Below are 24,515 nucleotides of genomic sequence, written 5' to 3' on the forward strand. Positions count from 1 at the left end.
TTAAGGTCTTTGAGATTTAATGAAAATAAGTCGATGCAAAATGCACATATATCAATGCAAATATATTTCACTTTTTCCCTCCATCTTCTAAAACTACCAACAATCACTTGTTTAAAATGATCACTTTAAATGTAAACTAAATTGTTGGTGCAGTAAGTAATTTTTAATGCATAATGATACCTGTCGAACTGGATACTGCATTAAGCTAAAGTCCTCAATTAATGATGCCACTTAAAAAATATTCATACCAGTTATTCTGCAACTATAAGTGTACTATAAAAGAGGGTTATGTGAGGGAAGACCTTGTCCACTGATTTGGTTGGGGTCTTCATGTCTGTGCACATCATTATAAAAATATTTGTGAAATTAACTATGAATTTCATAGAAAAAAAAAAAATTACTGCACCTTTAAAATGATTTTATACATGCTTGCCCTGTAAACGTGCTAAAAGTTAAAAACTATAATATTATTACAGCCTTTGCATTACAAAAATACAATATGTAAGACAGTACAGTTTAATTGCTGTTGATATAAATTAACTCAACATTAAATTAGAAAAAAAACAACAACGTATGGCCCTAAAATGAAACTGCACATAACTGTATACAAAACATAAAATGTTTCGGACATCATGAAAGCATGTGAACTAGATCACACTCACAAACACATCTTAAAACAGACATCGAAACTAAACACAAACACAAAAGTGTAACTTCAAAAGTGTTCTCTAAAAATTGGATATCTTTTTTACAACAATAAAAAATGACTAACATTTTAAATACTATTTTTAAAAACACGTCAGAGGCTAAGAATGTCCACTGATCAGAAAAAGTTTTGAAAAAAAGGAAACTGGTCCTCTGTTTGGTGCTTCTGGGAATGCGTCCAAATGTAACCCAGTCTCTCGTAAGTGCCTTTTAGGAGATTCATAGTCCAGGCATTATGTAAGCAATGTTGTCCAAAGTATTTGACTGCAAAAAAGTGGGTGAAGTGTTGAAATCATACACTTTGCATATCAACTGCAAATAGGAAACTTTTGTAAAGGTTTTGGATAAAAAACAGTTAATTTTTGGGGATTAAAAAAACTGTAGTGTGTGAATGTGTCTCACCAGGATGTTGCGTGGACAGCCGTTGAGCTGAGGAACTTGTGCCGTCAAGCAGGTTAATGGACCAAGAGCACACAAAATAGAGTCTAAAAGCACCGAAAGACTGCCAGACACCGCCACCATCCCCTACAGAATGAACAGAGAGGCTTAAGGACATGATCTATATGTGGACACTGACAGGACATGTCTGCAGCACAAACCTCAGTCTCCTGAAGTCGGTGTCCAATCAGAGACAGCGATTCGCCCAGCAGCTGCAGGTGAGCTGCTGCATCTATGGGATCCACATCAGGTACCCGCGCCGGAGACAACGACAAAGACGAGCGGCCCTGAGGGGCCAATCCCGCCCCTAAACTGACAGCTTTACTCGAGCCTGAGATACAAACATATTCAAGAAATGATTCAAGAAAAATGTTGATGCATGAGTAAAAATGAAATTTGTAAGATAGGTAGCTTGGAATTCTGTAATGACAACTGTTGGAGAGTTTAGCATGGTAATATACGTGACAATGTATATGAGTTTGGTCTTGGTGGAATAGATATTCTATGCTGCTGCTGCTGCCAGTACATCCACAACATGCTGCTGTGAGCATGTAGAAAACACTGCTGCTGCACACATAACATTTATGAATTAATCCCCATGTATAGCATACATGATCACCCCATAGCAGATCTAGACAGGTGGAGCTGGGGAAGGTGGAGGGTTTCTGAAGTGTGCTGCAACTGCTACAGCAAGAACTAGCGAAGTATCTGAATGTTGAGCAGCATCTTATTGGCTGCTGATATGAAAAGAACAAATCAGCTGCGCCACGTGAGTAATGATGTGATTATTTCAGATTGAGTTAGAACCTGCGCCATCTAGAGATTCATGACAGAACTTTGTATAAACTGATCAGCTTTGGTCTCACCTTTACTTTTACTGTCTGGGGTTGTTAAAGTTTTCCGCTTGACCGACATAGCTTCAGCTTTATTCTGCTTGTGCTGGAGATATTGAGCTTTCTGTCTCCAAACCTTTGGTGCGAGAAAGAGGACAAAGAGAGGATTTGCATCACTGTCCCACCACTGACTGAAATCACAAAACACTGCTCAAGCACATACACATGAAACAACCCATTTTACTTGTTATTTACAGCAATTGACAGAAAATTAAAAATTAAATAATTAGTCAAAAAACTTAAAGTTGAAAAATGTTAGATTAGAAAATTAGGGGGAAAAAGCGATTAAAAAAATTATAAAGGCAAAAGCACATTACAAAATTACTTAATCTTTAAAAACAAATGAAAACCAAAAAAATGAATTTTAATTCAAAATATAAAAAGATAATTCATATTATTAATAAATACTTCAGTAATAAATAACAGTAAAATAACACTAGCTACTTTATTAGCATTAACTAGCATTAAATTACTATTATTAAATGGATAGTTCACCCAGAAATCTAAATTCTGTTTTGATTTACTAAAAATTAAAATTAAAAATAATAATAATTATATATATATATATATATATATATTATGGAAGTCAGTGGCTACCAGCAACTGTTTGGTTACCAACATTCTTCAAAATATCATCTTTGTTTTCAAAAGAAGACAGAAATTCATCCAGGTTTGGAACAACTTGAGGGTGACTAAGTGAAAGTTAAATATTCATACCCTTCTCAACTACCCCTCTAAGTCACTGTTTATCTGAAATCTGAAAGCAACGGTAAAAGGTGTTTACCAGTTTGTCTTTTTCAGGCAGCTGTTTCCACACCTCTGCGAGTTTCTTACTCAGCTCCCCGAAGACTGAGGCGGAAAAAGAGCAACATTTCAACCAATCGTGAAGCAGCACAGATGATTGACAGGTGTGCACAGAACAACAGCACTCACCTAATCCAGGCTGCTCCGCGTTGATATTGACCCTGTACTCCTTACAGAACACCTGATAGGCTGTCGTGTTCTTCTTCTTCGGCTGAAGAGACGTACAGAACATTAATAAATAATAAATTCAAACCAGTCAAGGCATTTCCACTGGTGTAGGGAAGTGATTTAATTTACCTTGTCTTTGTCATGTCTGTCTCTGTCCTTTTCCTCCTTCTTTTTCTTCTTCTCGCCCACCAGTTCAATGCTTTGATGGTGATGGGATGAGGTGGGAGGAGCCATAGCGTACATGCCACCAGAAGAGCTGTGATTGGATGAGCTGTGAGAGTGGGAGTGGCTTCTAGGCTGGTCACCTGTTTTGCAAAGAAAGAGAAATTTAAATTCAGTTAAATTCAATTTTATGTAACAATGACAAAATGACAACACCAACCAATCAGTATTAGCTTTAAAGTAAGTGAAACATGTCTCACCTGGACAGCTTTTCTTCCCTCCACTTCCTCCTTTGCTGTGTTTCTTCTCCCTGGATCCTTTCTCTCTGTCTCGCTCTTTATCTTTTTTCTTTTTGCTCTTCTTGCTCTTTTTCTTCTTTTTAGACAGATGTGTGTAGGAGTCATCAATCACCAGCTCGCCGGCCTCTAGTTCTCCTCCTGAAGATGAGCTGTCTCCTCCCATGCCGCTGTAATGCCCTGATCAACACAAACACACACATTTAATGCTGCAATACATTCATGTTAGGGCTTAGATGATGATTTTAATACAGTGTGCCTCATTCGTGCAGAAAATCAACAACTTCAGTGCAAACAGAAGCAGAACGTGTACATTTAGTTGTCAATTAGTGGTGTCTGTGAGGGTTTTATTTGCTTTTTTAGACCGTTTGAACAAATGGTGTTGAATGTTTGTCATTATACAGACTCCATAAGTAAAGACTGGTCAATATTAATGTTTTATGACTGATACAGATAATGTTTGGTTCAGCTAAGCAAAAATAGATTTGGATTCTGATCGATTTTCTCTCAAAAACAGATTATTTTTGGGTAGGTTTTTATGCAGACACAATTTTTTTTTTTTTTTTTTTTGATCCATTTCTGCTTTTTAACAAAAATAATTAGAGTATCATTTAGACTACAAAAATAAAATAAAAAAACATTTTTTTTTAGTCAAATTATCACTTTATAAAAGGTATTACTTTTATTGATTTATGCCATTATATTTCTGCAGAGTTGTTGTTAATGTTCTAAACTGATGTATATTTAATGTATATTTTTATGTTTTTAAAGAAGCCTTTAATGTTCACCAAGGCTGCGTTTATACAATCAAAAATACAATAATAACAGTAATATAGTGAAATATTATTACAATTTTAAATAACTGTTTTCTATTTGAATATATTTTAAAATGTATTTTATTTCTTTGATGTAAAGCAGAATTTTCATCATCATTACTCCACGTCACATGATCCTTCAGAAATCATTCTGATATGCTGATTTGATGCTCAAGAAACATTATGATTAGTATCAACGCTAAAAACAGTTGTACTGATTAATATTTTTGTGGAAAGCAATACTTTTTTTCAGGATTCTTTGATCAAGTAAAAGTTTAAAAGAAAAACTTTTTAATGGAAATATTTCGCAAAATTTGACATCTCTTTGTTACATTTGATCAGTGTATCCTTGCTGAAAAAAAGCATTAAGTTCTTTAAAAAAGGTCTTACTGACCCCAGACTTTTGATCCGTACTGTACGCATTTTTTTAATTTGTTTTTTCCATTTAAAAACAAATTACTATTATTTAATTATTATTATTAAATAGTGTAATTTTACTACATTACATTTGAATACAGCTTTTCTTGAAAGATTTCACAGTAGACCTGATATTAAAGAACAGATTAAACCAAAACATAAAATATAGGTATATCTTTAATCATAAAAAGCACTTCAAGCATTAAACATGAAAAAAAAAACATTTTACATGTTATTTCCTTCAGATCGTGCCATGATTTTCCAAATTATTTGCTATGATTGCCTCTTTTGACTTTGTTATTGTGCACTTAAACTAAACCTAAAATTATTAAAAAGCATTTTCCTTAACCGAAATAAAGCTGAAAAAATATTAATATCAAAAAAAAAAAAACTTACGTAAATAATTTTTTAGTTGACACACTAGAATTACTAAAACCAAAATGAAAATAAATGAATGCTAAACATAAATCACAAAAATGGCAAACGCACATTACTAAAATTTAAAATAAAAAACAGATTAAATTCTGAAAATATAAAAATGTATTCCAAATATGAAATGATATGATATGAAATAGATAAATCATATGTAAGGCAATGGCTACCAACAATTGTTTGGTTATTAACATTCTTCAAAATATCTTCTTTGTGTTAAACAGAATTAAGAAACTCTTTAATTTTTCTTTTTTTTTAAGAGACTGATAAATCCAGTTCTTACTCACCCACAACCTCCACCTCTTTCCCCACAACAGGCAACGGCTCTCGGCTGTGCTGCTTTTTCTTTGGTGTCTTCGACACAATTTTATCTTTGTCTTTCTCCTTCTTTATCCCTCCTTTCTTGGAGCTGGAGGATGAATGATGGCCTACGACACCTGAAGAGGAAGAAGAATGTACCGGAAAGGAGAATCCCTCGTTCATCCCCACACCTTCATTCTTCTCTTTTGAGGAAAGGATGAGCTTCATCTTGAGGCCTTCTGCTTCACAGAGCGTCAGCGGCTCTCCTTTCCCAGCTCCTCCGTGGAACAGCAGTGACTTTGAGGAGGAGGAATGCTTTTTAGATGAAGATGAGCCAGGCGGACGAGAGTGCGAGTAGGAGTGGCTGCTCTTGGAGCTGCTGTCACGTTTGCGGTCTTTGGAGGAGTGTGAGGAGGCTTGGGGAGGGTAGGAGGGTTTTTTGTGGAGGTGAGGAGTGGGGTCGGAGCCCGTGGCCAGTGGGGAGGTGATGGCCTCTAGGAGGCCCATGGCCGTGTCTGTGGAGTGGGACGGGTGAGAGGAGGACGAGGAGGAGAGGGAAGGGGAGCGATCTGAAGACTTGCGCTTCTTCTTGTGGGGCGGCTGACCGGAGCTGTGATGGTCTGCGAGGAGAGTTTAGAAATCCAAAATCATATTTGATTCAGTGAAGGTTGCATTTTTTTAATTTTCAAAAAGAAAAAAAAGTGCAAAATGATACAACTTACATATATTAACTTAAAAAGCAGCTGTGCTAAATATAAATTACATAGATACAATAATATAGAAACTGAAATAGATAATGCAATGTGAAGATCTGCATTCACTGCAGACAGAGTGATTTATGTGTTGCATTTAATCACAAAATTGATTATAAAAATTATATGCTTACACATTAAAGGGTTAGTTCACCTAGAAATGAAAATTCTGTCATTAATTACTCACCCTCATGTCGTTCCAAACCCGTAAGTCCTTCTTTCATCTTCAGAACACAAATTAAGATATTTTTGATGAAATCCGAGAGATTTCTGACCCTTCATAGAAAGCAATGCAGCTGACACAATCAACGTCCAGAAAGGTAGTAAGGACATTGTTAAAATAGTCCATGTGACATCAGTGCTTCAACCATAATTTTATGAAGCTACGAGAATACTTTTTGTGTGCAAAGAAAACAAAAATAATGACATTATACAACAATTCTTCTCTTCTGTGTCACCATCCTCCGCCACTATTGAGAGTACCATGACATGAATACAGTCATTATTTTTGTTTTCTTTAAGCACAAAATCCATTCTCGTAGCTTCATAAGATTAAGGTTGAACCACTGATGTCACATGGACTATTTTAACAATGTCTTTACTACCTTTCTGGGTCTTGAACGTGTCAGTTGTGTTGCTGTCTATGGAGGGTCAGAAAGCTCTCGGATTTCATCAAAAATATCTTAATTTGTGTTCCTAATAGATCAGGAGATAAGGCAGCCCTAAAGCAGCCCTCAAAACAGCAAGAGCCAGTCTGTCCTGTGGCATCAAAAATGCAAAACGGTCATATGCTCAAAAAATCAACAATCACTTCACAGACAGCAGAGACACACGGAGCCTGTGGCAAGCCATTCAAACCATCACAGACTACAAGCCCCCGCCACAGGCCTGTGATGACAACACATCCCTCCCGGCTGCACTCAACCAGTTTTAGTCACGGTTTGAAATGCAGAATGACACACCTGCATAAAAACTGCCCATACCTCCCAACGACCATAAAAATCACCTGTGTCCTGTTTAAACCTCTTAAACAATGTGTGACTTTCTGTAAGGACAATACCAGGCAGACTAGGTCATCAGTTAAAGGTGGCTGTTCAACTAAATTTAAGAAAACTGTTTTTGGACAATCAGCTTTTTAAGTTAGATCAGCAGAAAGATGGAATTGAATACCTGGTTATATTAGAGAGTGTACAAAACTTTGTATTTTTAAAACTACGCTTAAAGTATGGCTTAAGGAAAATCAGATATTTGATCATTGACTTGGATTTGTAATTTAATGTAGTATGATGTGATATGATGTGTTATATGTATTGTATTGTTTGTCACTAAATATTGTAATTTTGTAACAACATCCTGCCCAGGGACTGCAGATGCAAATTAGCTGTTGTTGTGCGTTGTCCCTGTACAAATAAACTAAATAAATAAATATTTAATAAAAAATATAAATAAACGACTAGCGTTCCATAGCGCTGACTCCAATCATGATGAAGTGCTATGAGAGATTAGTTATGCACAACATCAAAACCAGCCTCCCCAACACACTCGATCTGCTCCAGTTTGCATACCGTCTAAACTGCTCTACAGACGATGCAATTTCCTCCACCCTCCACCTGACCCTTAACCACCTAGAAAATAAAGACTCCTATGTCAGAATGCTGTTCATCGACTTCAGCGCAGCATTCAGGGCAATAATCCCACAACAGCTCATTAAGAAACTAAATCTGCTGGGCCTTAACAATTCCCTCTGTAACTGGATCCTGGACTTTTTAACTGGAAGACCTCAGTCAGTCCATGTTGACCACAGCACCTCAAGCACTACCACACTGAGCACAGGTGCCCCACAAGGCTGTGTGCTCAGCCCGCTGCTCTTCACGCTGCTGACCCACGACTGCACTGCCAAGTTCAGCTCTAACCACATCATCAAGTTTGCGGATGACACAACGGTGGTAGGTCTCATCAGCAACAGCGATGAAACACACAACAGAGAGGAAGTGGCAAAGCTGGCTGAATGGTGTGGCACTAACAACCTGTCCCTCAATGTGAGTAAGACAAAGGAGGTTGTGATGGACTTCAGGAGAAACTCCATTGACCACCCCCCACTGACCATCGACAGTTCGACTGTGGAGAGAGTCAGCAGCACTAAATTCCTGGGGGTGCACATCACAGAGGATCTCACCTGGAGCACCAACACCATGTCACTCTCCAAGAAGGCACAATGTTTATGTGTAGCATTCGTATAGTCTGTATTTTTAAGCTTATGTATAGGTAAACATTTATAAATATTATATTTATAGTCAAAATCTGTCAGTAGGTCAGTTGTGTATATGCTTATACTGTTTTACTTCATTGTTGTATGTCTGTATTTATGTAGCACCGTGGTCCTGTGAGGCACGACATTTCGTTCCACTGTGTGTCCACACATTTAGCAGACTTGAACTTGAACTAAGATGAACGAAGGTATTGTTGTTTTGGAACGACATGAGGGTGAGTAATTAATGACTGAATTTCCATTTTTGGTTGAGCTATCAAATAAACTAATTCATATAATATCTAATAATGGACTACTGTGCCCAGTTTTTGAAGAAGAAAAACCTTCTCACCTCTGTGATAGTAGTCTTCACTTAAGTGCTTCTTTTTTTTCTTGTGAGAATCTCCTCCTAATAAGAAAAGGTCAGAATCCTAAAAAGACAACAGTGCATGTTGAAACAGGCATGTACCAGAAAGATAATGTTAGTGAGGAAACAATCCACATATGGTTATTGATCTAATGCTCTACAACTACATCTACAATGGGAAGAGTAGGGATGCTCTGATCAGGCTTTTTACAGACTAATAAAAGGCTTTTTACTTCATCTGAACAGAACATTTTAATAGGCCTTATAAAAACAAGCAGGCTTACACGAAAGTTTATCAGCACTAAAATGCATACACCTATAAAGAAAAGCCTTATTCTACAAGGCTAATAAAAATAATGTATGGGTATAATTAAACATAATGAGCTTTTGCATCTATTCAATATTTCATTTGTGAAATTATTTTTTACTCATTTATAATTTATTTACTAAATATATCATTATGACATTTACTGCATTATAATATCTAAATATTGCACACTGGGTTTATTTATAATTACACTACCATTTGGGTTCAGTATGATTTAGATTTTTTTTTTAAAGCAATTAATATTTCTGAAGGATCATGTGACCCTGAAGACTGTAGTAATGATGCCGAAAATTCAGCTTTGCATAACAGAAATACATTACATTTTTAAATATTAAAATAGAAAAGACTAATATTACATTCTAATAATATTTTTTTGCTATATATCAAATAAATGCAGCTATGGTGAACAAAAGAGAATACTTTCAAAAACACAAAAAATGTACTGACTCCAAACCTTTAAAAGGAAGTGTACTTTCCCCGCCTTTTCATTTTGTTGGATGCCAGTAATATTTGTTCAACAGCTGTTAATGCACTTTAATCTGGAGTTATTTTTAATACAGATGTCTAAAGTGTATTCCACTTTGTAACACACATTCATTTTGTACTTACACTTTACGGAGACTGAGAAGCACCATGCATTTTTTCATCTTTCCTCAACACTTATTACACTGGTGATGGCATGAAAGTAATGCTAAAGTCTTAAAGTAGATGACGTTTTGTTGATTTAGGTGACCGAGCAGTTCGGGGATTTCCAGTTGAGTCACAGGAAGTGATTATCAGCCCACTGATCGCAGCATCCCTAAGCACGAGTCAATGACAAGTGGCCTGAGAGGGAAAAACACAGGTCCAAACCCTTCTCAGACCAGAAGTCATATCTACCTAGGTAACAAAACATCAAGTTGCGTGTTTATTAATGTCATTAGAGTCTACGGACAGCTTTTGTGATTATTACTGGCATTATTTCTCACATAACACAGTTATGAAATATATATATGCATACTGATAAATCAATGGATTCTTGTCAGACACTTGTTGATATGATGCAACTTGATGTTAGATGTTACCGTAACTCCCTGCTGTTACCTTTCGGTGTTTCTTGGAGGTTTTGCGCACCTGCGCTGCGATTTCTTCTTCCTCTCTCAACAGATCTTTATACGAGCGCCTCTTCTCTCTTTGGCTGCGACCCGCAACAAGACCGACCTCTCCTTCCATCCCTGAAATATCTACAAGGAAAACCATGTTTCACTGTAGGTTTTGATTGGTTTGTCTGAGTGTGTCATGGTGCTTCAGTCTGACAATCATTACCCATCATTCCTTTCTTCTTTATCTCCTCAAAAGCCATGGCCAGTTCCAGTCCTTCAGGAGGGATTGGTCAGTCTTGGGACTCTAATGCACAAGAACACATTCAATTCAACAAGTTCAGTCTAAAAACACTTAATTTGAAACAAACTACCTACAATGACCTTTCCTGCTTAGATAACTGATAATTTGGTTTCAATTTAACTTGCACTTCTGTATGTACTACTTTGTTGCAGACTAAATGTCAGACTGTAAAATTGTGCTGCATTAAATATGATTATTTATCATTGTTTATATTGTAGTGTTTTCTCTTCCGGATTAGTTTAATACTTGTATTCTTTTCTACCTCAGAAAAATCTGCATCTTTTTATACATATATTTTTTTTATGCAATAAAAGTGTATATATACATAAAAGTTCACCCAAAAATTGAAAATGTACTCACTCTCAGGCCATCCAAAATGTAGATGAGTTTGTTTCTTTGTTGGAATAGAATTGTTGAAATGTAGCATTACATCACTTGCTCATCAATGGATCCTCTGCAATGAATGGGTGCCGTCAGAATGAGAGTTAAAAACATCACAATAATCCACACCACTCCATCATTTAACATTTTGTGAAGTGAGAAGTGTTTGTAAGAAACAAATCTATCATAAAGGCGTTTTAACTTGAAATTATAGGCCATGATCCATAATAATGCTTCATCCAGCAAAAAAGGCCATCAACATATTTGTTTAGCTCTGTTTTAGATTGTGATCGGTGCTTGATTTGTGTATATTTCTCTCATGACTCATGACTTTTTCACTGGAGAAAGCAATATTATTGACAGATGATTCATATTTTAATTGGAAGCTGGTTTAAAGTCAAAAACATCTTGATGAAGTTTGTTTTTTCATTTCACAAGACATCAGTTTATGGACTGGAGTGGTGTGTATTATTGTGATGTTTTTATCAGCTGTCTGGACTTTCATTCTGACGGCACCCATTCACTGCAGGGGATCCACTGATGAGCAAATGATGTAATGCTACATTTCATTTCATTTCATTTCATAACATTTCTCCAAACTCATCCACAGCTTGGGTGGCTTGACAGTGAGTACATTTTCATTTTTAGGTGAAGTCAAATTCTCATTCAAAAGTGCATTTTACTAGACAATCAAATGTAGATAGGCACCTGTATAAAAATGTATAAAATGTAATTTTCTCTGGAAGAGAATGAAATATGCAAATATTCTAAAAGGTATTTCGATCATGGACTAAAAGTGTCAAGTTTCCTTCAGAACGACGTTTTGTAAAAAACTGCTATACAAAATTTAAGTTTTCAACTGTATGCCATATAATATAATCATCAACAAAAAAAAAAAAAAAACAAAAAAATAAAAACAAAACTAAAAAAAAAAAACGTCTCACCCAGAAACCATAAAAAAAAACAAAATTAAGTCGCCTCATCTTCCAATTCTAATAAAAGCTTTCTTCTGTAATAACGTTGCACCCAGAAGCTCTGAACAACTCTGAAGATGTGCAACAGAATGCACACACACTCATTAGTCACAGATCAGGATCAGCAGCACACATCAGCTTTCCTCCAGCTGCAGCTTTAGTCAAGCTGCCAATGACATTTGCAGGAATCCCAACAACAAGATCAGCATCAACACTCATTATTGCACATTTCCCGCCTACTTTCGAAGAAATGCACACTCACACACCCACTTCCCCTCTCTTCATCAGGCTCCAGCGCGTCCCTGGTTCAGCTCAAGAGGATTTGAGAAGCCGCGGACGTGTCGCGCGTCTCTGCCGGATCGTCCAGCGCGCGCAGTCCCGCGGCTGCGGTGCACATAGGCCGGTATCGGGTTACAACTCGATTAACTGTGCGTTCCCACCATGCAATTTTATGGGTTTCTACAGTATTGCACATATGGCACGGAATGCATGCGATTTGTGTGGAGATATCAGAAGCATTGTGCAATAATGAGTGAAATATTACCTCGGGTTGGATGTGGGTTTAGTTGGCGCGCGACGCCATCTTTGATGGGAGTCAACAACAAAAGCAGCCAGAGATGAGGAGGAGGGACTTTGAGACCACAGAGTGTATCACAACAATGAAAGCCCCCATTTTTACAACCAAAACCTCACATTAAACATTAGCATTAGTGATATTTACCAAATAAAAGCGATTTGTAAACGCACAGCTTATACTTCAGTGTGAATTTTGCTACATCGTCGATTCAAAGACAGAGTCCACATATTGCACAGTTGGCATTGTGTAATTTATTTGGCTGTCTTTCAGTCACTTACAAAAATGTGACATAACAGGCTACAATAAAGGCATAACAGAAAGGAATGAGAATGGTTTCAGGAACAAAAACAAAACGAAGGCCATTTCTATTTTTTCTTAGTCAAAGTTGGATTTAAATAATTGTTATTACACAGTTGTATATGTAGGCATGTCATATATAAATAGTTAATCCTGTTCTCCCAATAAAACCCACAGCTGTCTCATCTTCTCACTTCTTTTCTTCAGTCCATCTCTACCTGTCTCCCATATTCTGCATCTGAATACTGAGAGACGTGAAGCTGGCCAGTAAATCCGTCACCTCGTCCACCTGTGGATCACATGAAAGAATTACTGTCCAAAAGCTACAGTGATATCAAACACACAAAACTGTAGAATTAACCCCATAAAGCCTACTGTATCATATCTGATAACAAATTTCTATAGGCTCTAAATCATCAACATGATCTTGATGAAAAACCTACTGTACACAGTTTACTACATTCCTTCTGTCATCTGAATGATAGTTAATACTTTTTTTTTAGCAAGAAAAGGACTTTTAGTTTCATTTTAAATGCCCCCTTCAGTGGTAGATTTTCCATTATACAGTATTTTGAAAATGAAAACGTACTGGACTGAAGCAACTCAGGTTTAATTGATTATCCATACATCATCTTTTAGAAAAATCATGTTAAAATGGGAGTATGAATATGCCACATCATACTTGAGGAATTTGTATTTGCATGTTCCTCATCATATTTTGCATCCACAATAAAAACTACAGAGCCTTAAACGTAAAACTAAGCATTTAAATATAATCTTACTAAGACACATTATTAGGAGATATAGTGACAACTAATATTTTTACGCATGTTATGTAGTCTGTTATACTGTTGTAAAGATCTCATTGATTTACATTACAAGCTATTAGAATTCCATCTTAATTTTGGCTGTATAAATATTAGCAACTGCACAGAATTACATATTTTTGCTCATTTTGGGCCTCTGAATGAGGTTTTTTTTTCCCCCCTCTGTGACTATATCATTCTATATGAGCCATAAAAGCCTGATGTATCCCATACGATGCTCAAAAATAAAATAAACACAAAAGCTTTTCTGTTTTTAGATTATTTTTTTAATGTCTAAAGGTATAATAAATGGTTCCATTTTTAAAAAATTAATTGTATATATTTTTACACCAGGCTTAACAGGGTGCATTTGCAAAATGAAACAGTCCTCTTTAAAATATCAAAGGGAAAGAGTACATGAACTCAGCAGCTGTTTTACCTGTTCTCTGGTGCAAGTGTTCTGCAGCTGGTTTGAGATGTGCTCCAGTTTCTCTCTCTCTTCACTCTGTCCCATTATATTCAGATACTCCCGCAGCATTTGAATGATCTACAGACATATTCAAAGATCAACGGTTCATTTTTGCATTACAGCACATGTACAACAGTAGCATAGGAAAAGTGTGGGCAGGGCACATTATATCAACCTTATCAACCTGTCTCATGTTTACCCAGTAGTCATTATGTTACAGTACATCATGCATTTGGCAGATGCTTTACCCCAAGTAAACTTCACAGTAGAAATATTCACAAGAAGCATGAACATTTGTTATGTGCATGAAGTTAATCACCTGTGTGACCTCTCCTCTGAGGGTTTCTAGGCTACGTGAGTCTCCCTCTTGTAAGATGTTGAGTTTTGAACGGGCAAGATGAAGAGGAGTCCTTCCAGCACGGTCCAGAGCGTCAACTCGGGCACCTGAGGGGACGTTTATAATGCATGAACTGGTACTAAATTACATTTGTGAATGGTGTTAGAAGTACTGCTTTTCTTAAGAAATAGCAGAAATATCTCGGATTAATAAGATTTAGATGAATAATCAATCATACCTCCCCGCAGTAAAGTTGTGATGACAGGCACGTGGTTGGTGCAGGCAGCTGCAGAAGGCAATTTAACTCACCATAAGCTTTGAACATAGATTTAATTTTACATAATTATGCTAATTATGCACATTCTCACCCAGATGCAGTGGAGTGTTTCCGAGGCTGTCTCTCTGGTTTGGGTCAGCACCATAACTTAGCAACAACTGAACTGCATTGTTTAAAGTAAAGATGGAAAGAGAAAGTGGAAAACGTTTAAATACAGCGGTGAAAGGTGAAATATAGTGGACTCAAAAAGTATTTGGATAATTAAGCCACACTTAAAGGAATAGTTCAACTGAAAATGGAAAATATTTAATGAAAAAGCCCCAAAATTAAAATTTGCTGAAAATGTACTCGCTCTCAGGCCATCCAAGACAGATTTGGAGAAATGTAGCATTTCATCACTTGCTCATCAATGGATCCTCTGCAGTGAATGGGTGCCATCAGAATGAGAGATTAAACAGCTGAAAAAACATCACAATAACCCACACCACTCCTGTCCATCAATTAACATCTTTAAACCATGGCTTCTGGTTCATAATTCATAATATCGCTTCCTCCAGTGAAAAAGTCCATCCCCTGTTGTCCTCTTACATCAAAATACACTGACATATTTGTTTTAAACTATTTATTTCTCTCCTGATTCAGACAACTTTTTCATTGGAGAAAGCAATATTATGGATAGAAAAAGTTAAAAACATCTTAGTGACGAACTTATCACAATTATTATTTATTATTGATGAACTGGAGTCATGTTGATTATTGTGATGTTTTTATCAGCTGTTTAGACTCTCATTCTGACGGCACCCATTCACTGAAAAGGATCCATTGTTGAGCAAGTGACGTAATGCTAAATTTCTCCAAATCTGTTCTGATGAAGAAACAAACTCATGCTTACATTATTACTATTGTAGTCACTTGAATTTTTTTTTATTATGCAATGCAATGATATTTATATATTTTTGGTGTGTCTTGGGTAGCTTAATACTTTTGGTACCAATAAATAAGCCAATAAAATGACCTCAACATGCATTGAATGCCACTATGAAAAGTTAATGCCAAACAGTATTGTCCGAGCTCACCAATAGTGTCGTTGCCATTGCAGGAAGAGAAGTGTAAGGCTGTCCTGCCCTTGTCATCAGCAGCACAAGGATCAGTATCCTCTTCCAGCAATCTACGAACTAGAAAACAAAAAAGTGAACCGACTAGAATCCAAATCTTAGCATCAAGTGTGACTACTACTGTAAACAAACACTAATCACACCCACCTCAATAAAAATCAATTTAGCAGCCACCCTCACCCACCCCACACACAGGAGAAGAAAACATGGAATTGATTTATATATGTATGTGTATATAGAGAGATAGAGAGAGAGAGAGAGATAAGAGAGAAAAGGAAGGAACTAAAACAATCTGCTGTTGCCACAACATTACCAATAGATCTTGTATATATAACACTGATATTTTCAGCAGCTAAAAAATGGTTTTAAGTCAGTTATTTCTATATTTATCTAAACATTAACAGCATACAAAATCATATAAAAATCCCAAACATTCATATATACATTAATTGTAATAATCCAGTGAGATGTTTGTCTGCACAAGGAGTCTGATAACAGGCAGTGCTCCACACAGAGATCTGATCTCTTCATCATCATCATCATCAGTGTGTGTGGAATGACATGAAGACACAGAACAAACTGAGACAGACTCGATCCAGAAGGACTGTGGCGACGTCTCCAAGACGCTTCAAGAGACCTACCTGAAAAACTACAGTACTGTGAAAGGTTTTAGACACTTGTGTAAATATACTGTAAAGTGAGGATGCTGTCAAAAATAATGTCATAAGTAGATTTTCTTTATCAATTAACTTCTATTAACTAAATTAAATCAACATTTGGTGTGACCATCCTTTGTGTTTAAAGCAGCTTTTGTCCTTTTGTCTTTGCACATAGGTTTTTAGGGAGCACTGCAGGTAGGTTTAATGGCAAAATTAATGTTTGGAAACGTAAACGGATAGTTCCTACTGACACACTAAAGCTAAAGATAGAAATAACTGACTTAAAACCATTTTTTAGCTGCTGAAAATACTAGTGTTCTAATAATTTTGGAATGTACACACGTACACAGTAGTGTCCAAAATACATGAGTATATGACATGTCTGTTCATGCACACACCATACAGGTCTTTTCCAATGGGCCCCATGTTCCTCCGGGCTCTTCCCAGCCGCCTCACCCTGCTCGATGTGATTTTGCCCGGCGAGCTCCGTCCCGCCTGCAGCAGTTCACCGGGCTGCCATAACAAGTGCAGGTACCGGAGCTCGGTGTCCGCCGCGGGTCGTGTCCGGTTGAGTCTCAGCGCGCTCAGCGTGTCCAGGCGCGAGATACTGAACCCGCCCGCACCTGCAGCCTCCATCGGCGCCTCCTCCTCCCGTCTCTCTCCGTCTCTCACAGCAGCTCCGTTCGCTACCGTGAGCTCCCCCTCCGAACCGGACCGGCCGCCATCCGACGCGGCTGCGACAGCTGGGCTCGCGCCCTCCATATTAATATAAGGCGTTTACTGAACTAATTTCAGTATGTAAATGTCAGTACCGCCAGAATGTAAATACTGTATCTATTGCACAGACCTAACGCGGCATTGTTACTCAAGCGGCATTCTTCAAGACTGCATTTCGAGACAGGTTTTTAAATAAAGATACGCTGCTTTTCTGCTCATGGCAATTTAATTTTGTAATCTTGAATACGAACCGTTCCGTGTTGTAACCATAACAAGCCCTGAACTCTGAGCCAAAATGGCGCTGTTTCAATGATCTGCGCTTGTTTTTAGTAAAACACGTCTGCATTGCTTAGTCTGAATCCATCGAGACCTGGGCAGCCAATCAACAGCGATGTTGTTAAGGCGCTCGTCCAATTGGAGAACGTATAGTAATAACGTATAGATACGTAATTTCTAGAAAATGTTATTTCGGACGTACATTTTTTTTTTGTATAAAAACAAAGATTAGAATATGAATGGATTGTTAATTATTTTATTTATATTTACACATGGAATCCCCACTAGGGGGTCCTCAGTAAACATACATAAAGGCCTCAAAATGTAAAAATATAAACAATTCACTTGCTAAATCTGATTTAAAAATGAGAGTATAATATTTCCTACTCTGGATTAAAATCAGAAACTCAGAACATGCTTAGCTCTCATCTTAACAGCATTATACACGACAAACAAAACTGAAATATTATGCTGTTGTCTCTGAGAACTAAATGTTTTAGAGTTCAACTCTTCCCAATATTTCAGTCTTTTCTATAATAAAACATATTTAATTTCGTAAATTACTCATATGCTACAATGCCATATATATATATAAACACAAACATACCTTTTTGAAATTAATTATTGAGATGGGATGTTTTTATTGTAGTTATAAATAAAAGTACATGCATGTCAAACCATGAAAAATACTTCTATATATCTTAAACAACTGTATAAAAAAATAAGTTATGCATCATATTGCAACACCACACCCAATACCATAAAACAGTATATAAAGCTATACTTTGGCTTATAAACACTATGGCAGGGTAATACTTATTATTTGACTTAACTGTATGTTTGATCGTAGTCTCAGGATGCTAGCTGTGGGATGTTTTCTGTGGAAATGCAGGTAAATTCCATGAGAAATGAGAGGTAGATGAACACGGTTTTAGCAGAAGAGATTTGGTCTTTGGTAGCGTTAGTGTTAATACCCCTCAAAGGTCAAAGTTCATAGTTGAAACGACTGCAGCGCCAGCATGTTTCAGGTATTCGGATACTGATGTATCATCGCCGGGCGTAATATCTCGCTGATGATCTGCCATGAGTCCTGCCTCACGGGCGTGTTGCCACAGGTGGCTGTTTCCCACAATGCCTTGCTTTCTCAAATAACCCTGGCGGCAGAAGAGGGGTGGAGTACGACTGGTGAGGGACAGAAGGAAACAGGATTCTGAAGAAAAAGAACACACAAAGGCACATAATAAATGATGAAGTCCTGCAAGAACAGTAGTAAAAAGTACTTCTCTGTGCGGTTTTTTAATGTTTTTGAAAGAAGTCTCTTTTGTGAACCAAGGCTGCATTTACTGTATGTAATCGTAAAAACAGTAATATTGTGAAATATTATTAACATTTAAAATAAGTGTAATAACAGTGTTGGATTTGCAGCATCATTACTCCAGTCTTCTGAGTGACATGATCCTTCAGAAATCATTCTAATATGCCGATCAAGAAAGACTTAATATTATTATTATTATTTTCAATGTTGAAAACAGTTTCATATTGTTGTAGAAACTGATACATTTCCCTGGAATCTTTGATGAATAGAAAGTTCTAAAAAACAGCATTTTTAGAATTTTTCTTTAATTATTGGCACTCAAAAAGTTCCCACAGAACATTTCTGTACTGACCAGCATAAAAGGCCCTGAGGTCAGTTTGGAGGCAGTGCTCGAGGAAGCGTCTGAGAGGTTGGCTGTGTGATATGGGCTGATCCCATTCAGTTAAGAAGTCCTCAACCATGTGATGAAGGGCCTCAGGTCGCGGTAGTGGCCAGCCAACTGGACGCTGCCTCATATCCTTCTCTACAGAAACACAGAGCACACTTATTTTAATATTCCAGTATGTGATTTTGATAGAATATCAACAGAAAAGTCCAAAATATTTTCTCAACAACATCCCCATGACTTTGTACCGTATACACTATTACAGTACTCAACAGAACACATTAGAGCAGCTCTTCACCTGTAGGTAGTGTGTTGTAGTAGTACAGGACCGGATGGAGGAAGTTGGACCTCCAGGCTTTGGTCCATTCTGACTCGGCTCGACCTGGTCCTAGCGTGTCAGTCCGGTTCAGTCCATACTGCATGACCAAGACCAGAAGACCTTGATCTGTAAGGGGCCGTCCAGATAGAGCAGAAAGCTGGGGCAGGGCCTGCAGAGGAAACTCCTCCAGATATTCACAGTAAGACCTGTGAGAGATTTGTGTAGGTAAAACAGACATTCATCATAGTTGCCTTTGGATTTGCATGAAAACAAGGCTGTAAGGGATAGAATTATAATCCGTTTAATGTGTGGTCAAGGTCGTAAGTTAGGTACAATTTTGACAACTCATGAGTTTAGTGTTCACTGGACATTCAAAAAGACTGTTCAGTATGATTTTTTTGTTTTATTTTTTTTTTTTGTTTAAGAAATTAACTTTTTTTCAGTAAGGACGCATTAAATTGATCAAAAGTGACAGTAGAGAGATTTACAAAAATAAAAAAAATACAATAAAAAAAAAAAAAAAAACAGTTTCTATGAAAATTTGAAACAGGACAACTGTTTTTAACATAGATAATGATAAATGTTTCTTGAAGGATCATGTGACACTGAAGACTGGAGTAATGATGCTAAAAATTCAGCTTTGCATCACAGGAAAAAAATAAATTTCAGAATATATTAAAATAGAAAAAAGTTATTTATAATACTTCAGAATAAGACTATTTTTACTGTATTTTGATCAGATAAATCATGAGCATCTTATGAGCATTATGAGCATCTTGCATGTTAAAAGTTACATGTAAAAAAAAAAAAAAAAACCTTAACAACAAATACATATATGTGACCCTGGACCAAAAACCCAGTCATAATGGTCAATTTTTCAAAATTGAGATTTATAAAATCACCTTTAAAGTTGTCCAAATGAAGTTCTTTGCATGCATATTACTAATCAGAAATTAAGTTTTGATATATTTACAGTAGGAAATTTACTAAATATCTTCAAGGAACATGATCTTTACTTAATATCCTAATGATTTTTGGCATAAAACAAAAATCAATCATTTTGACCAATACAATATATTTTTGGCTATTGCTACAAATATAGCTTAGCTATTGCTATATATAGACTTAAGAATGGTTTTGTGGTCCAGAGTCACATATTGTACATGCATCCTTTGAAACATCCCTTACCCTCGCAGTAGAATAATGTCTCCAAGAACCCCAAACATCTGGTACGGTCCAGAGGCTTCATTCACTCTCCTAAGAATCCAGGACTGCAGCTGACTGATGGGTAATTTTGTAGCAGGCCAGGCAATGTTATGGTAGCGCTGCTCCAGGATTTTATGAACAGCACGCACTGTAACAGCAAAACAGAGGACCTTTATTATGGCCTCCTACGTTCTTACGACAAACCTAAAATATGTCATGTTATGTTTAAGTGAGGTGAATGCTTACCAGTGTAGCGGAATCCGTGAACAAACCCACCAGCAGACATCCGATAATCTCTGGAGTGGGCTGCTGTACCCAGGACAAACATGTTGGGCGTCCCTCTGCCCTCGTACCAGGCTGTTATTCCTGGCAGCCGGCCTCGGGCACCACTGCTTTGGGGCGGCCGTGCAGATCTGGAAAAATAATAACACATTTTTGTCAATGTGAAAGTAATTTCATTACCAGTCAAAAGGCTCAGCAAAGCTATATTTAACGATTAAATAATACAGCAAAGCAGTAATATTGTGAAATAAAAATCTTTTCTATTTTGATATTTTAAAGTGCCACATGACCCTTTAGATATCATCAATATGCTGATTTGCTGCTCAGTTGTTATCAGTTATTACTGGTGCTGAATTATTAATAATGGTTCTTTTTATTAGCAATGTTGAAATGTTGTTGTTTTTTGGAACCCATGATAAATTGCTTTCAGGATTCTTTAATGCATAGAAAGTGAAAAAAAGATCAGCATTTGTTTGAAATAGAAATATTTGTAATGTTATGTCTTTATTGTTTTACCAATTTAATGCCTCCTTGTTGAATAAAAGTATTATTATTATTATTATTATTATTATTAAATCCTACCCCAACTTTTGAATGGTACTGTAGCATATCACAGTTATCACAAAAATATTAATTAGCACTACTATTTTCAACATTCATGATAAAAAATGTTTCTTGCAAACAAATCAGTATATTAGAATGACTTCTGAAAAATCATGTGACTGAAGACTGGAGTAATGATGCTGAAAATTCAGTATTGAAAATAGAATAGAAAACGGTTATTTTAAATTGTAACAATTCTTCATAATATTACTGTTTCAATTGTATTTTTTTGATTAAATTAAACATTAAAAAAAATGACTGATCCAAACTTTCTACCAGGTGTGTGTATATAATAAGCTGTTAGGCATATTCATAATTTCAACTATTGATCTTACCCATCAAAAATGGAGAAGTTGAAACGAAAGCCCAGGCATCGGATGACCCGATCATACGGCTGTCTGAGTGAGAAGTTATCGGTGTGGAAACCAGGCAGATTTTGCCCAGTGATCTTTGAAATGTTGTTGCCATTCTGGTCAAGAAGTTCAGTAAGAGTTAAATACAACTGCTCCTTTCCCTCCGTTGATTTTTGACTTCTTTTCTTTGCCATTCTTCTCCTCAGTCCATCTTTTTCTCTACGGACAATGGCAATATCCTCCAGTCTTCCCTCTACAAGACCGTCTAGAGATTTCAGTTGGTACGTGTCTAATAGCTCATTGTTTATTGCCCTAAAAAACAGAAATGTTCATTTCAACTTAAGGTGCGCTCACATTAGTGAAGTTCCACGGCCAAAAAAGTTCCATTGTCTGTTGACAATAGTGTAAAGATTTATAAAGCACAGCTCATGAAACCTAGATAGATGCATCACTTGTGCATTTTGGTTAAAGCTATAAGCAGGCTTGAAAACATTAATTTTATGCATTATGCAATAAGTTGGACAGGGTAGAATAAATACCTGAGGTCCCCAACATAGTGTGTCTGCCATGCGAGTCGCACAGGGCTGGGACTATACAAGTGAATCCGGCTCGCTCTACCCAAGATGCTCTGTGCCGTCTCAAAGGCGGAGTTTCCCTTGCCGAGGATTAACACAGCCTGGTCTTTAAACTCCTCGGGATCAGTGGGAATAGACTCGTAACCCTCCACCAGGTCAGAGCCGAGAAAATCCACCTGCTGAGGAACCCAAAGCCCAGTGGACACCAACAGGACACTTCAAAGACAAAAAAGATTAGAAATGATTTAAAACATCATGAAATAATTAAACAGCGCAATCCGAAAGGAGTCAAACCTGCACTGATAACTGACACCATTCTGATCGGTCAGAATGTAGCCTTGGTTTCCATTAAAATCTGAAGCTTTGATTGTCCCTATATCAGCTCCATATTTAACCTTCAGCCCCAGCTCCTTCACAAATGTGGAGAGGTAACGTGGGAAGTCATCGGCATTGGGGTAGAGCTCCCGGCTTATCCGCTGAAACAGCAGACTGGGCCTGTCACTCAACAGGGAGTTCCAATCATGACGCAAGTTGAATTCCTTGTTCCTCCTCCCTGTGTATATTTTGTTAATGCTGATGAGCTTTCTGTGGCGAGGATATCTGAAAAGAACACAGTAAATAAGACACGATTAAACTTCAAGAAACAAAGAAAGAAAAAAAAGTGACTTTAACAACTTGTTTCAATTTTTCTCTCAGCCAACAGCATTTGGAAACAATTTTATTTTAAACAGGATATTTTTACTTGGGATTAATATGCAAAATGCCTTAAATACATGTTATATTAAATTGTTGACTTGTTTGATTTAATTAAAACAGGAAATGAATTAGTATTACATGATTACGCTTTACTAAATTGAGGGAACAAATTAAGGAACAGATTCTTGATTTGTGACAATGATTTACCTAAAATGAAAAGTCAGATGAATATTGCAAACAAATTCTTAATTTGTGGTAATTTTTACTGTAGTAGCTTGCAATTATTTAATTTAAAATCCTAGTAAAATCATTCTCGCTCAGTTTGAGAAATGTCCTTTTTCATTCAGAGGTCACGTACATTTGAAAGAAGCTGCCTGGTCCTGCGTTTCGCTCTAGAATGATGTAATCTCTCTGGCTCCTGGACAGAAAGTAGCCCATCTGGAGCCCTGCAGGTCCAGCTCCCAGCACACAGTACTCATGGCTCACGCTGGCATCACGGCCAGAACCAGAACCAGAACCAGAACCAGAACCGGCCAGGACCAGGGACAGGACACACAGGAGCCTGAAGAGAGGCTGAATCACACTCATGAGGCCTGGGGACGGAAATAAAAACAAACGATTAAAGCCAGAAGCTTTACCTTAAGATCATTAAAGGTAATTAATCAAGCACTCTCTTCTATTTCGTAGAAACTACTTGCAGATGGTTACATGCATGATTAAACTTTTAAACTATAACTACCTCATATAATAAATGTGCATACAATAAACACACAACTAAGCATAAAGGCAAACACAGTAATTAAGAATACAAACTTTAAAATAATAAACAATATATAATACATTTGCTTATTTACTGATACAGTCAATTATGGCTGCCAATACTGAAGATGCGGCGGCTACATCCAAAACATGCGAGAAAGACAGCGAAAAAACACTGTTTAGTGTAAATACACTGGCATTAAATCAACATACCGTCAACTACAGCTGCTCCTGCGAACCTTCAGAAACAGAAAATAGGGAAATAAACAGCAGGCATTCCTTAAACTACATCGCTGGGATTGCACGGTTTTCATAACATCTTCCACAAGCAGAAGACAGGGCGTGCCTTTGACGTCACGACGTCGAAAGCGGACCAATGAGAGAGTAGAGAGGCGTGGCTAAATCCAACATGGTTCACGCCCACTCTGTCTTTTCCATGTTGATTCTTATGCCAAGACTTTTTGTTCTTATGGCATCAGCGCATTGTTTTTATTTTCTATAAACACTGAAAATAAAAAGAATGTTTAGTTTAGTTACTACCCCCTTTTTTAAGTTACATTAAAACTATTTAATCATGCCCTTATCATTAACTTCTGCTACTTATTAAACACCTACAAATGTTTTCATTT

General features: G+C 36.9%; 3 protein-coding genes across 15 annotated transcripts; all 3 read right to left on the reverse strand.

Moving 5' to 3' along the window:
* hmgxb4a (HMG box domain containing 4a) lies at window positions 1-12,524 on the reverse strand. Of its 13 annotated transcripts, none has more exons than XM_042720784.1 (14): window positions 12,408-12,524; window positions 12,130-12,247; window positions 10,431-10,511; window positions 10,209-10,348; window positions 8,784-8,861; window positions 5,418-6,054; window positions 3,431-3,646; window positions 3,138-3,313; window positions 2,970-3,051; window positions 2,821-2,885; window positions 2,010-2,112; window positions 1,305-1,474; window positions 1,108-1,230; window positions 1-969 (listed from the first exon to the last, which is right to left on the reverse strand). In XM_042720784.1, exons 3-14 carry the CDS (start codon window positions 10,465-10,467, stop codon window positions 925-927), a joined length of 1,872 nt encoding a protein of 623 aa, XP_042576718.1. In that variant the 5' UTR covers window positions 10,468-10,511; window positions 12,130-12,247; window positions 12,408-12,524; the 3' UTR covers window positions 1-924. The 13 variants fall into 13 exon arrangements, with proteins under 13 accessions (XP_042576718.1, XP_042576716.1, XP_042576719.1 ...); XM_042720782.1 differs by having other exon boundaries at window positions 12,126-12,247; XM_042720785.1 differs by lacking the exon at window positions 12,130-12,247 and having other exon boundaries at window positions 10,239-10,348.
* Window positions 12,525-12,668: 144 nt separating this feature from the next.
* Window positions 12,669-17,439, reverse strand: LOC109053279 (ankyrin repeat domain-containing protein 54-like). Its single transcript, XM_042720793.1, has 7 exons — window positions 16,739-17,439; window positions 15,703-15,801; window positions 14,718-14,789; window positions 14,588-14,635; window positions 14,332-14,456; window positions 13,983-14,090; window positions 12,669-13,026 (listed from the first exon to the last, which is right to left on the reverse strand). The coding sequence occupies exons 1-7, from the start codon at window positions 17,160-17,162 to the stop codon at window positions 12,952-12,954; spliced, it is 951 nt and encodes a 316-aa protein (XP_042576727.1). The 5' UTR covers window positions 17,163-17,439; the 3' UTR covers window positions 12,669-12,951.
* A 194-nt stretch (window positions 17,440-17,633) lies between these two features.
* On the reverse strand, window positions 17,634-24,236 carry foxred2 (FAD-dependent oxidoreductase domain containing 2). The gene is made up of 10 exons (XM_042720779.1): window positions 24,100-24,236; window positions 23,486-23,720; window positions 22,726-23,031; window positions 22,396-22,647; window positions 21,839-22,168; window positions 20,865-21,031; window positions 20,601-20,766; window positions 19,392-19,618; window positions 19,061-19,231; window positions 17,634-18,603 (listed from the first exon to the last, which is right to left on the reverse strand). The coding sequence occupies exons 2-10, from the start codon at window positions 23,713-23,715 to the stop codon at window positions 18,371-18,373; spliced, it is 2,082 nt and encodes a 693-aa protein (XP_042576713.1). The 5' UTR covers window positions 23,716-23,720; window positions 24,100-24,236; the 3' UTR covers window positions 17,634-18,370.
* Window positions 24,237-24,515: the final 279 nt, after the last annotated feature.

This window comes from Cyprinus carpio, chromosome B3 (assembly GCF_018340385.1).
Source record: "Cyprinus carpio isolate SPL01 chromosome B3, ASM1834038v1, whole genome shotgun sequence".
NCBI lineage: Eukaryota > Metazoa > Chordata > Actinopteri > Cypriniformes > Cyprinidae > Cyprinus > Cyprinus carpio.

Bases quoted from the DNA above. Each gene is read 5' to 3' on its own strand.
- hmgxb4a (XM_042720780.1), bottom strand. From the start codon at position 10,467: ATGGCTTTTGAGGAGATAAAGAAGAAAGGAATGATGG. The intron at 10,349-10,430 runs GTAATGATTGTC...TTTTCCTTGTAG, and splicing joins AAAGAAGAAAGGAATGATGG to ATATTTCAGGGATGGAAGGA. The intron at 1,475-2,009 runs GTGAGACCAAAG...TTTGTATCTCAG, and splicing joins CCCAGACAGTAAAAGTAAAG to GCTCGAGTAAAGCTGTCAGT.
- LOC109053279 (XM_042720793.1), bottom strand. From the start codon at position 17,162: ATGGAGGGCGCGAGCCCAGCTGTCGCAGCCGCGTCGGATGGCGGCCGG. The intron at 14,457-14,587 runs GTATGATTGATT...ACGTCCCCTCAG, and splicing joins CACAACTTTACTGCGGGGAG to GTGCCCGAGTTGACGCTCTG. The intron at 13,027-13,982 runs GTAAAACAGCTG...TGTGATCCACAG, and splicing joins ACACTTGCACCAGAGAACAG to GTGGACGAGGTGACGGATTT.
- foxred2 (XM_042720779.1), bottom strand. From the start codon at position 23,715: ATGAGTGTGATTCAGCCTCTCTTCAGGCTCCTGTGTGTCCTGTCCCTG. The intron at 22,648-22,725 runs GTTTGACTCCTT...TTGTCTTTGAAG, and splicing joins GGTGTCAGTTATCAGTGCAG to TGTCCTGTTGGTGTCCACTG. The intron at 20,767-20,864 runs GTAAGCATTCAC...TTGCTGTTACAG, and splicing joins TCACGGATTCCGCTACACTG to TGCGTGCTGTTCATAAAATC.